The sequence below is a fragment of the Myzus persicae genome, unplaced genomic scaffold (genome assembly GCF_001856785.1).
Source record: "Myzus persicae strain clone G006 unplaced genomic scaffold, MPER_G0061.0, whole genome shotgun sequence".
NCBI lineage: Eukaryota > Metazoa > Arthropoda > Insecta > Hemiptera > Aphididae > Myzus > Myzus persicae.
In genome coordinates, this window is record NW_019100823.1 from 1 (window position 1) to 14,087 (window position 14,087).

General features: G+C 29.0%; 2 protein-coding genes across 2 annotated transcripts; both read right to left on the reverse strand.

The window, feature by feature from the left end:
• Positions 1-71: 71 nt before the first annotated feature.
• On the reverse strand, positions 72-2,316 carry LOC111026294. The gene is made up of 3 exons (XM_022304348.1): positions 1,536-2,316; positions 1,366-1,443; positions 72-1,297 (listed from the first exon to the last, which is right to left on the reverse strand). The coding sequence occupies exons 1-3, from the start codon at positions 2,314-2,316 to the stop codon at positions 72-74; spliced, it is 2,085 nt and encodes a 694-aa protein (XP_022160040.1).
• Positions 2,317-9,232: 6,916 nt separating this feature from the next.
• LOC111026296 lies at positions 9,233-10,370 on the reverse strand. Its single transcript, XM_022304349.1, has one exon. The coding sequence runs from the start codon at positions 10,205-10,207 to the stop codon at positions 9,233-9,235; it is 975 nt and encodes a 324-aa protein (XP_022160041.1). The 5' UTR covers positions 10,208-10,370.
• Positions 10,371-14,087: the final 3,717 nt, after the last annotated feature.

Consider the following 14,087-nt stretch of genomic DNA (forward strand, 5'->3'; position numbering starts at 1 on the left):
TAAAAAATAAATAACTTTCTTCAACAAATTGAATATAACAATTTTAAACATGTTTATTAAATATATATTTCTCAATCATCAACAAATTCAATACTATTTTCAGTATCATTGTTTATGTGGTTGTACATAGTAGAATTTATCATGCCTAGCATAGTTTTTGTTATTTCTATTTTATGGCATTCAGTTTTTTTGGTGTATTCTTTGGCACTTAAAATGCCATTTAAAGTTTTGGTGTTTAAGCAGTTTCTTTGTTTGGTTTTAATTAAATTTATTTTAGAAAACATGCGTTCACACGACACATTCGATTGAGGCAAAGACAGAACAGTTAATAAAAAATTTGAAACATCTTTAAATGGATATTCACCATCTTTTTCAAATACCTTAAGTTTAATCCAAAAGTCTTCAACATTTAAATTTAAAAGAAATGCATGTAATTCGGGATCAAACTCTATAACACTGAACATTCTCCAGCTGGTATCAATATTTTGGTGATTTTGTTTTATTCTTGGGAATAACTGAATAAAACTAATTAGAGAAGCAGGTCGTTTATCACTTAGGACTTTTGCAGGTGTAATATTTTCCAATTGCATTAATACTGGGTCATTGAAATTGAATCGGGCTCTTATTTCCTTAATACTAATAATTAGAAATCTCATGCAGTGCTCTAAGACATCTTGCACCATAACATGGTTCTTTGCAACTTCGGGTGTTTGTAACATATTCATAACGTCAATTCCTAAATACATTTGGTTTAATGGTAGAAAGTATGATGAATTGTTTGGATCGACTGATAAAGGATTGTTACACCGTCTCATATACGAATAAAGAATATCAGTATAAGTTACAGACATTTTACTAAAAACCAACCATATAACTGGTTTGTCACTCTGAAATAGTTTATTGAGGTTTACAAATTTTGGAAGGATCCATTGTAGGAATTTAAAATAAATTAATACAGAAGGATCATGTAAAGCATGAAAAATGTTTTCTGAAGCTTTGAGTTTATCTTCAAGCCAATGAGATGAAAAAAATAATTTTAGTGCAGGCCATTGCTCAACTATTCTATTTACTACCATACTCAATGAAAGCCATCGGGTCTGTGCTGGTCTTAAAATTTTGTGAGGTGATATATTGCAAAAGTCTTGAAATTGCTTAAATTGACTTACTCTTTTACAACTTGATTTGAAATAATTATAAATATCCCTGGCAAGGTCTTCACAAGTACGTGGTAAAGCTTTGCATGCAGCGCTGGCGCATAAATGGAGCGAGTGGCAAATACATTTTTGAATATAAATCCCTGCACAATCAAAACAATTTTTGAATATTAAAATCTACATCATATTACAGTATAAATTAATGTATTACCTGGCAAAAATTCATTTAGTCTAGATGTTACAGAATTTGATGCACCAAACATAGTGTTGCAACCATCTGAAGCAAATCCTACAAAAAATAAAATAAATAGGTGATAACAATATAATTTAATAAATTAACAAATAATAAGTTGTTTCTAAATAAAATTTCAACTCAGTTACCGATTAAATTATCCAACGGAATTTTAGAATCTGTGAAAGCTTTAAGAACTTCATCAAATATTTTTTGACCAGTAGCTCCTTTGTCTGCACTTTGTACATCCTCAAACAACTGGACGAGCTTGAAAAATCTTGTTTCGAAAAAATTGGATGTACTGTCGAAATACTTTACACATATGCACATTGTTTTCACACAGCCAACATCAGTGCTTTCATCAATTATCACACTGAACATTGTGTTTTGCAAAACATTAATAAGTTCTTCAAGAGAATAATGTCCAATAACATTAGATACAAGAGCTGTTGATTTTGTACGAGCCAATGATACATTCGAACAAATTTTTGAGTCCGGGAATGCTGCCTTACATGTTTTTACCAAATGATCGCTAATATTGAATGGTAAATTATGTTCACTTATAAAACTACAAAGTACTACTTCAGCTCTTTTAGTTTGATCTACTAACTTAAATTGATCTGTGTTATTTAAAAATGTACTTATCGAATTTTGTCTACTACCAATGGAACTCATCGAACTTTTGTGTTTTTTTGTTTGAGCATGTTTTTTAAGTACACTCAATTCAGCAGTCATTTCTGTAATACATAACTTACACTTAGCTAATAACTTATTATTATTGACTGGCAACAACCAATTGCTAAAATCTTTATTTGTTAACCATTCTTGTCTAAAGTTTTGTTTTTTGTGAGAATAGGTCTTGGAACTTTCTCCTCGTTTCCGTTTAGTTTTTTCTGGCGTCGAACACCTGTCACTTTCGTTTCCGCTCATCACGACAATTCGATAAAATTATCACTATATTAAAATACCTATAACAAAAAACATTAGATTTTTTTTTTCGTAGTAGTTAATCGGTACCTAATCAATTTTATAAATAACTTAGAAACCCACAACGGCCACAACAATGTTCTAGGAACAATACCTCAAGGCTCAGAACAATAATATAGTCATAATTTATATATTTATTTATAGCCATCATAATTGGTTTCATAGCTGCTGGTAACGTGTACAATAAAATATGGACTATGAAGTCGAGCCGACGATTGCCGACGAGCAATGACCTTATGCCGAGAAAAGATAAAATTGTTTTAAATATTTTTTTTTTGAATTTTTCCATGTTTAGAATAAATTAATTTTTACTATTAAAATATCGTATTTTTCATGACCCATCAAAGGGTTTGATGGGGGATCGTACTTGCCACTAAATTATAGTATTTCCCCACCATGATCGTACCATTTGGCAGCACTGTAACTGTATAAGCCTTCAGAAAATTAGTGTCACGCTACGGGCCCACTATAAACTACGTCGATATCTAGCGGCCAATAAAGCAACTAATTTGTTTATTTTTAAATACATATTTGGATCAACATTCATAATATTATATAATAATTTATATATTTTAATAATACTCAATACTGTATGTATTTTATACATCCGCAATAAAAATATATTTAACCTTTTGATTTAGTAAATTAATTATTAATTATTCCTATATCCTATTCTATTGTTTTATCCTATTAACTATCTTTTGTAACTAAATTGAATATGGTACAGTTTTGTTGTTTTCCCCATTGTGGGTCAAAAAAGGGAAAAAACATTTCTTCGTAAGTAGTATTAAAATTATACATTTAATCATTTATAAGACAGTTGTAGGGAATATGTATGAGTACTATACCTATATAATTATAATTATTAAATTGTAATTTGTTTAATTAATTGTAGATTTGGATTTCCAAAAGAAAAAATTGTTTTTGATAAATGGGTTTCATCATTACAGACCATTAATAAAAATTATATATATACAATTTCACATAGGCTATGTGAATAATATTTCAAATCTAGCGATATCGTAGGAAATTGTATAACTACAGTAGGTTTATATTTATATTTTTTAATTTATTTAATAAGTAGATCACAACTTATTTTATTTTTCTTATTATTAAGCTACAGAGGGAGCGTACAAATTTGAAATCAGGTGCTATACCACAGGTACGAAATTTCAGAGAAATAACTTAAATTAAATATACTGAGTAGGTAAATACTAAATTAATTATTTTATTTAAGATTGATATCATGGGGAATAATTTAAAACATTCTTTTAAAAACAATACTACATTCAATGAGGACATGTTACCATCAGCCGACATTAATAATTCTGAACCATGGTGTCACGTAAATACATCGCGGTAAATTTGTCGTGGTAATTTGGGCGTCGGTGTAATATCGTCGCACGTAATTTCGGCGAGTGACGATACATGCCTTATGTATAATATTTTATACTTTATTATAAATACCTAGTTTAAAAACAATATGCATAACTTATTGGCAAGTATAAAATATAATTTAAGTCAAATAAGTCAAAATAGTTTAAAATTTTAAAAATATAAATTAAATTGTTCCACAGATAGCTAATAATAATAAAAACAAAAATGTATACAAACAAAGTTCTAAATTATAATTGCAACTTTAAATTAACAGCTATCCCATGTAAATAATTTTGAATATTAGTAATATTTGGGTCAAATGTTGAGGTTAATTTTCGAATACTAATTGCAGAATCTTTATATTTTTTTTTTTTAGGTAATGATATTCGAGAAAGTAACTGTTCGACTTTAAAAAAGTTTATATACTATTTTCTTTTTTCAACGCATTAATAAAAATTCAAATAGATGGATGAACTGAATTTAACAACGAATTGAAACAATTGTGCCAGCCTTCTACAGCATTATTGGTGCGTGGAATATCTTTTTCAATTAAAAAATAACAATTCCCTATTGAAATAGGAAATAGTGGAGGTGTTTTTCGTTCTCTTATATTAACTTATATTACATTATAATTTAAAACGATCATAATTTAGATATCCGACGATATCATTAAATTGACGCGATCTAATACAAAACGACTATATGACGCAATAATATTACACCGCGACCAATTTACTGCGCCTAAATTCCCGCGCTCAATTTATCGCGCCCAACTTACTGCGACCAAATCACATGGAACCCTGAACCATGGCATTTAACACTTAAGCGAAGTTCTACTCCAAGAACGTATTCTGCACATAAGAATAAAAATACATAAAAATGATTCAAATGATAAGGTTAGAACTTTAATATAGTAACAATAGAGAAGTACATGTGTATTGCATATGTGTGTGTGTTCAAACATCAATAATTCAACTAATACAACTTGTTATTTATATACAAAATAATTATAACTATGTTATGCAGTTAAATATTTCTGTAGACATACCACAACATGCATCTTCGGGTACTATAATATATAGATAATGTATTTTCATTAGACACTGATTCTGGGTATTATGATTCAACTCTATCTCCAATAATCCAACAAAATCCAATGGTTGAGACTGAAACAGATATTTTTCTTAAAATTTACAATAACCTTCAAAGTTTTTCATTACCAACCAATTATAATTATAAAAAATGATTAATGGCAATATGAATGTTGTAGCATTTTCTTCTTTTCTGTTTCAGACCATTTACAAATGGTTGTACCTTATAAACAAATTATACTACATAGTAATTTTAATATTGAAGCAATTGTTGTTGGAAAAAAATATGCTACCTACTCGTCTACTATAAAATCGGTACTTGTTTGTTATCGCCCCGCCAGTACACCGTATACAATTTATCGCCCCGCCACTCTTGTTTGTTATCGACCCTCCATAAATAAAAAAAATTTCAATGTATAATATTATTTTATTTTAATAGTTTTAAATATATAAATGTTTAGTATAAAATTGAAATTAAAAAATGTATAAAATATAAAATATGTATAAAAATGTAAAAAATATATTATGAATCTATAGTTATAATGGAGGCCAGAATTCGGAAATATCTTTGAGGATAGTTTCAAATGCGTCTTGTTCTCCGAGACGTGTTCTCCACATAAACTCTGCCAAATATGATTCTAGAAAATTTCTGTTAGTTCCACGACGCTTTTTATTGCCCCATTTAGCAGAACCCCACAACCTCTCAATATGTTGGGTGTGAGCCCCTGTGTCCGGATCGACAAAATTATACGTGTGGTTTACAGTATTATGTTTGAATCCCACTTGCTGCAAATTATTGTAAGCTTTCCAACAATCTGACAAAATTATTGAGCCTGGTCTTATATATCTTTGTATTATAGGTAACAAAGTTTTCTCCGATCGATCTGGTACACTGATTATAAAACACGCTTTAGTTTCCCGACATATTCCACCAAAAATCCATTGTTGTGGCAGAATAAGCCCAGCATTATTTTTTCTACGCACAAATAAACTTTCATCTATTTCAACAAAAAGACCGGGTCCACCAATTTCTTTATTTTGATTATTTTCAAGCTTCCATACACATACCTCACGTAGATAATTACTCCAATCAACCACAACATTTTGTCCCATATTTAATTCACGTTTACAAAATGTTACTGAAGACATTTCTCGGGCCCAGTAGTATATGAAATGGACAATTGTGTGTATTGGAAGTCTAGAGCCAGTTAGCCAATTATTAATTCTTAATCCTTTTTCCTTTCGGCAACTTCTTTTCTGACATCGCCATCGCGATCCCTTGATAAACATTATATGGCCATTTTCACACACTTCAATAACTTTAATTATATTATGTTTTTGTAAAAAGCTAATTACAGTATCACTGTTTGAAACAATTGTAAGTAATTCAGTAAAATTCATAATTTAATTTAATTTTTCGAATTTCTCAGTAGTAGGTAATAAGTAAATGAAATAGTAAACGAATGCCAGCAAAGAACTAATATCCTATATCATAAAAATGATAAAATATACTTTTCTCATTTTCTAAAATAGATCACAAACGATTAGCAATAGCGATAAATTGTATGCGATGTACTGGAGGCGCGATAACAAACAAGTACCATAAAATCAACAGAAGTACTGTCCAAAACAATTATGAATATAGAAAAACAGTCAGTATGTAAAGGTTTTAATAATATTTTATTGTCCTCTGTAAGTACAAGTCCTTACACTAAAGATATTTTTGGAACAGTTCGTCATACAAAATGTTCATTATTATTAGATAATGTGTCTGAAACAGAAAATACATTATGTTCATTTTGTAAACGAATTAAAACCAACGAAAGGCAAAAATCTAAATTCTAGATCAGAAAACTTGATTAAATATAAGAAAAGAATAAACATGCAAGTTAGTCCACACAGTAAATCAAAGTTATTATTCCTTCGTAAATCCATGTATAATTGTCGTAAGAAACAAAATAGTGCAGAAAATCGTTTAAAATTATTAGAATATGAACTACATGATTGTAAAAATAAAATAGAAAATATTGATTCATTTAATGATCAGAACTTACCAGAGTCTTCTAGAGTTGTTGTCCAAGAAATTTTTAAAGCATCTAAGTATCAAAATAAAAAAATAATGCGTTACTCAAAAGGCTATATCCTATGGTTTCATATAAGATCAGCAAGTGGTTATAATTTTATTTTAAAAAATGATATATTACCTCTTCCTAGTCCAAGAACATTGCGTCGATATTTAAGTGTTATATATACAAAATTTGGATTTGATTCCAATTTTTTTTCCATCTTTGAAAAACATATTTCATCAAAAGGAGAATTACAAAAACATGGTATAATACTGTTTGATGAAATGTCAGTAAGAGAATCATTAAGTGTTTGCTCAACTTCACTAACCTATAAAGGTTTAATAGATTTTGGTAATGATGTTGAACACAATTTCCCCAAAGCAAGTACTATTAAAGTTAAAGCTAACATGGCATTGGTTTTTATGTTTCAACCATTATGTGGTAATCACACCCAGCCAGTGGCTGTTTTTGCTTCAAGAGGACCCGTTCATGGAACTGTTCTTGCACAGCTGCTACTGAAGTGTATTATACTAGTAGAAAAAGCGGGGGCTAAAGTTCATGGGTTTGTATGTGATGTGGCAACTACAAACAGAAAATTATGGTTAGAGCTTGGAATAAATGGAAAAATGAATGAGCTCAATAATAGTTTTATTCATCCATTAGATACAACTAGACAAATTTTTGCATTTTCTGATACCCCACATCTTATAAAAAATATTAGAAACCGTTCGAACAATAAAAAACAGTTAAAGGTATTTATTATATTTTAAACAATACAATTATTCTATTAATGGTTGTAACAATTTTTACCTCCTGTTTCAATTAGTTAAGTGGACAAAACGATCCAATTAAATGGCATTTCTTTGAAAAATTGTATCACACCGAAAAAGAAAATCGAGGTCTAGTTAAAGTATGTCCATCTATCACAAAAAATCATGTTTATTTAAATTCATTTTTAAAAATGAAAGTAAAACTTGCAACTCAGGTATGATTGTTATTGTTCCTAAAAATTATTTTTTAATTAATTATTATAGTTACATGTATAATATGTTTGTTGTATACTAATGTCTAATATAATTGTATACATTTATATAACTTATTTGTATTTTGTATTTTTGTGTTTATTGTCAATAATTTTTTAAACAAACATTGAGTATCCACATGGTTAGTAGGTAAGTATTAGATCATTTCAATGTCCAAAGTTGATACAAAAAAGTAGGTATTATTTTAATATATGCATATTATCGTATGTAGTATTATTAACTAAGAGTACAATCTAAATTAACATATTTATCAAAAGTAATAAAATTAACTTACAAATGTGTTTGGAATTATGGTGTTAACTAATTTGTATGTGTTTCCATAGAGGTGATAGCTTCTTCATTTATCAACTGGTAAATTGTTTATAAATTATTATACTACAATAACTTATTTACAATTTGTTTGATAGATATTTAGTGAAACAGTAGCAACTGCACTAGAATATTATAAATTGAAGAACTATCCAGAATTTAAAAATAGCGATGAAACAGTAAATTGAAAATAAATTGCTTATTTGATTCACTGAATAATTTAAATCCATACCATGGTTTGAGTGTTGACGCTGAAGGATGGAAAGTAAACAATTTACTTATGTCCTATACTATAATAAATATATTATTGGAATATATATTATATTGATTTATAACTAGAAAAATAATAATTACTTTTCATATTTTAGAATATCACGTCAAGTATAAAATGGCTTGATGATTGGGAGATGGCACTGAAAGAAGGAGAGATAACTGAAGAGGAATTTCTGCCACCCAATACATCACAGGGCCTTAGAATAACTATGAGTTCTATGCTTGACATGACATTATATCTAATAGATAAATTTGATTTTAAATATATTTTAAGTGGCCTTATTAACCGAGATAATCTTGAGGTTTGATAATTCTGTTTAATCGCTCAATAACTAAAATCAATAATATTAAATTTGGTGGCACGTAAATTCGTCGCAAGTCAATTCATCGCGCGTCAATTTATCGTAATCAATTTATCGCGACGTCAACTCATCGCGACGTCAATTCATCGAGAGTTAATTTATCGCATATAGGTATATAATATATTATGTAATATTTTTAAATCCAACATTTTCCTTCCCATTTTAATACAGACTTAGGACTGTCTACACATTTACTTTTTTATGTAGGTATGGTTAAAAATGTTGTCTTTTTTTTAGAAAGGTCTGTCATTATTAAAAGTTATAAATAGAATAAAATTGTAAAAATTGTATAATGTATAAATTGTGAATTAAAATGTATAAAACAATGTATAATACACTTATACTTGCAATTGGAAATTGTGTGCTATTCCTTGTAAATATTCATTAGTCGTTCTATTTTTGAAATCATAACAAATATTTTTCAAACACTGTGCTTTGTCAAAGTATTTTTTTTTTGCGGGTGGACGTTCGCCACCTATATATTGTTCAAGTTTTACTTTATTTATATTTTCTTCTTTTTTCAACGCGAATATGAATTTCCAAATACTTGGATGGCATTGATTTAAAATTGAAGTAAAACAATTATGCCATCCTTCTACTGCATTATTAGTTCTAGGTAAATCTTGCGAAACCAATGAATAGCAATTCCAAATTGAAATGTCAAATTTAGGTGCTCTTCTTTTTTGTCGTCTGTCCATGCATCCTATCCAAGTTTCTTCAAAATAGTTGAGGATCGGTGATAATAATTCAACATGTTCGGTAAAATATGTTGTCTCCAAAAGATTATTATAAGCATTAATTACCTCATTTTCAGGTAAGTAAGCTAAACTTGGTAACTTTCGTACTTGTAGTGCGAATATTACATCATCCTTATATCTCGTTTGAAGACCTGCATCTTGAATTTGTCGCCATATACACTGTGAAAAATGAAAAAAGCATCCTTTTACTTCTGTTTCTGGAAATTCATAATTTATCGCGTTCATCGCAGCTTTTTCAAAATCAACCATGATAGTTTTAGGACATAATCCAGTAGTAATACTTTTTAATGCTTGAAACATACGTCTATACGTTTTTTCTTTTTTATCGGGTAATAAGACGTAAGCTGATGGTAAAACATTTGAATATTGTACTGCATGAATAGTATAAACTTGATAAAATAAAGTTGGAGCACTTGAAAATGTGCCATCACAAAACCAATTGTTGCATTGCGTCATAAGTTTTAATAAATTTGTTGTTGAAAAAATTAAAATTCTGTCTGTATTAATACCACTGTCATATTGTAAAAAAAGATTACCGTCAGTGGTTTTTGTCATCTCGTCAGGTATACTAAAATTGAAATCGGTTGGCTCTTTTGGGAATTGAAGTTGTTGTTTACGTAGTCGTTGTATAGTACGCTTGAGTCTATGAATATTAGGTAACTGAGCCGCACATTCTGTAGGGATTTGATATAATGCTGTAGCTACTACAGAATGAGAACTTGCATCAACGTTATTGGTAGCTATTTCTTTTAGTAAATTTAGAGTTTTTTTAACATTAGTGTCTGTTGAATTCGGAACGTGGTTATGGTCAGTACTTTTTAATACTTTTCCATCACTTAAATGAACGCGTCCTCGACATTTGTTTTTAAAATATTGGTTACATTTCCATATTGATTTAACGTCACTTTCTTTTTCTTTTACGAAAATATAACCATTGAATGAAAGCATACTTTTTCCTCTTTCAGTTTTTAACATTTCAAAAGCCATAATTGTATAAAAGAAGGAAAACGCACTAACACAAAAACGGCGACGTGGCAATATAAATAAAGTTCAACAGTTGTCGATCGACTGGGGCATAAACTGGCCTAGTTAACACTCATCGTTATCGTAATGGAGATTATAATCAGCCACAGTAATAATATAACGTCATTCTAGGTTTTTCTGGAGTAGTTATTTAAAAATATAATATATATAAATTGACACACGATGAATTAGTGTCACGATAAATTGACGTCGCGATAAATTTACGGCACGATAAATTGACCACGATGAAATGACACACGATGAATTGACTCGCGATGAATTGACGTATTTTCATTAAATTTTTTGGCACTATTCGAGCTGCAGGTGGACAAAATGACCATCCAGCAATGCTAAATTTTCAACATATTTATAAAATGTTGTCAGTTTATAGCATTTTGAAACCGCCAAAATCAGGAAACTGTACTGTTATGGAACATAATAAAAATCTCATTAGTTTAGAAGAGTTAAAAAATATATTTAATAAGTCAAAGATAACAGCAATTGATCTAATAAAAGAAAAACTCAATGAACATCTTCTAAACATAGATGACATTCATGAAATAGAAGTAAGAAAATTTCAAATTTGACAATGAAAATATATGCAGTAGGAACCTTACCTTCTAACTTGGAAATCTGTCTTTAATCATAGGTTTTTGATATCATGTCGGAATCTTCTAGTCCATTTAACTCTACAGATGTTGTTGATTGTATTATTTATTATATTGCCGGATACTTTACAAAACAAGTAAGTACCTATCATTAAATTTAATCTTAAATCAGTTAAATCTAAAATTCATCAACAAAAAAAAAACCAACCATCTTCAGTAGGTCATGCAGGATAAATTATTATTTCACTATTTTTTAACTGTTTTAATCATAGACATATAAAGAGATGGACTGTGCTTAGAGAGAGAGGTGTCAAGCCATCATTGTTAAAGAGAGAAAAATATATACTACAGGTTGGCATGGAGTAAACGACATATGTAACTTTATTATTCCATATAAAAATTATAGTGATTAGTGATTGCAATTTACAATCAAAATAAATGTAAACATTAAATAAAAATATAAAATAATTTAATGATACAAATTTAAAAAAAAATTATAATCGTTCCAATATTGTATATTTGTATGTGCTGTGTAAGTAATAACTAATAATTACTAATTATTAATTAATGACATAATATTATAAAATATAAATTATAATTGTCAACATCAATGTTTAATATTATAATATATGATTAAACTATTTATATAATTAAATGAAAGCAATACATTAATAGACAATAATTTAATGCCTAGGTACAGTATATATTTATACAAAATACTATTAATTCCTAAAATGTATAGTTTTTGTCAAATGCGATCTAATTCTTTCCCTGGGTTCACTATTACTATTATTAAAGTGATGAAGCCTAATTGTATAAAATGTTTTTAGAGTGATTTTTATAATTTGAAGTAAATGATTATTCAATGGAGATTGATCTAAAATGTGGTCCGAAATTTGATTAAAAAGTTTATTAATTTGTAATTTTGATGAAGCCTTTATGGTATATATTGAATTATATTAGATTTGAAGGATGATAATGAGTGTTGATGAGATCTAAAGACTAATTCAGCAGTCTTGCATATTAATACAATATCTTCTGAAGGTTTAATCAAACCACCTCTATTTTTAATATTTAGTAATGTATTATTTAATACATTATGACCAGTATTGGTCAATACATTTAAACATATATGGCATGACACAGTTCTGAGCAATTATCGTGTAATAAACCCACTTATATATTCAATTACATTATTCATATATGTCAATTCAGTGCTAGTGAATACTTCAATATTTTCTTTCAAATCATCATTGTCATCTTCAACACATAAAATATCTAAATTGTCAACTAATATTTTGGATTTTTTAGATGAACGGTCAGTTAATATTGGTGTATAATCTTATACAGTACAGTTGGCCTGAGAAGATACTTTTAATTCTACATGTACAATCAAACGTTTGTAAGCTGCTTCAAACTGAGTAGGTGTAGGGTTATTGTTAAACCCATCCATTGATCTAATATTTGAGTATAATAACTCCAGATGGTCTTGAGAAACCTTATAAGTTAAGAAAAAATCTAAAACTTTTGTCTTTATTACATCATAGTAAAAATTCTCAACGCTTGTTAAACATACAATAAGTCCAACAAACCCTGTCTTCCTAGTACTTTGCACAAGTGGCTGTGATTCACCTTTAACTATAACTGTAAGTCCTTTTAAATAATTAATAGACTCTTAATAAAATGTTTGATATTAAGCTCATCATTTATCTTTAATGGCTTTTTGTATGTTCCTTTACTTAAGAAATTTCTTGTGTTAAGAAAATCAAAGGTGTTATTTATAGTCTTACAAAATATTATGGTCGAGTCAACATTATCAAAATCTGCAAGTTTCAATACTTTAGAACAAAATTCAAATGCATCTGCAACGCTATTACTAAAGGTTTGACAGGCCAATTTCACCTTCATTTTTTCCTTATAGTAATTGATATGGCGTTGTCTAATTTTGCAGCCCGCATGAAGATTTGACTTTTCCTGAAGATCTACTAACTTTTGAAAGTAATTCCATTTTATTATATTTTTATTGTGGTCATACAGTTCTTTCCAGTCTCCTAGAGTATTATGACATAGCTTCAACATATGAGCTGGATCAAGAAAAATATGAATTTTTTCATTTGTTACAGGGCGGTCAAAAAAAGGTTTTATTTGAGATAATGATAAGTTTGCACCCAAACAATTAGCCATAGAAATATTTGTTGCGGCTCCATCAAATGTCAATGTTTTCACACAAACTCCAGTATCATGAATATTAGAAAGAGTCGTATTCACTAAATTTGCCTTTTCTTGGGAGCTCATACCATTAATTAAAAAGTAAGCTACAGGTACTTTCCAGTGTGAATTTAAGGCTACTAATATAAAAACTAAAGTCTCTTTGGCTTTTGGTAAGCCATAAAAAGTCCCTATCTTTAATACCACAACTTATATAACCTTGTAACCTGTCCCCGTTATAATGTACATGTTCTTTCAGGTACATTTCGTCCATTATTTTGAGTTCGTTGTTAGACTCCGTACAGACAACACGTTACTTATCGCGTTTCACGAGTACCGATTTTAATAGCTCTCGATAGCAGTATACTATACACGCACCATATCGCAGTGTTTATTGTGACTATAAATATGACGGTCTGTTCGAAGTGTCAAATATCAATTACTCGTAACGAGGTCAGTGTACAGTGTGATACCTGTAAAACTGTTTTGCATTTGATATGTTCTAATATGGACAATGAGAGCCTGGATTATCTGAAAACCAATGGTAAAAAGTTTAATTGCGAGAAATGTGTCAACAAAGCGAAAAACAATCGAAA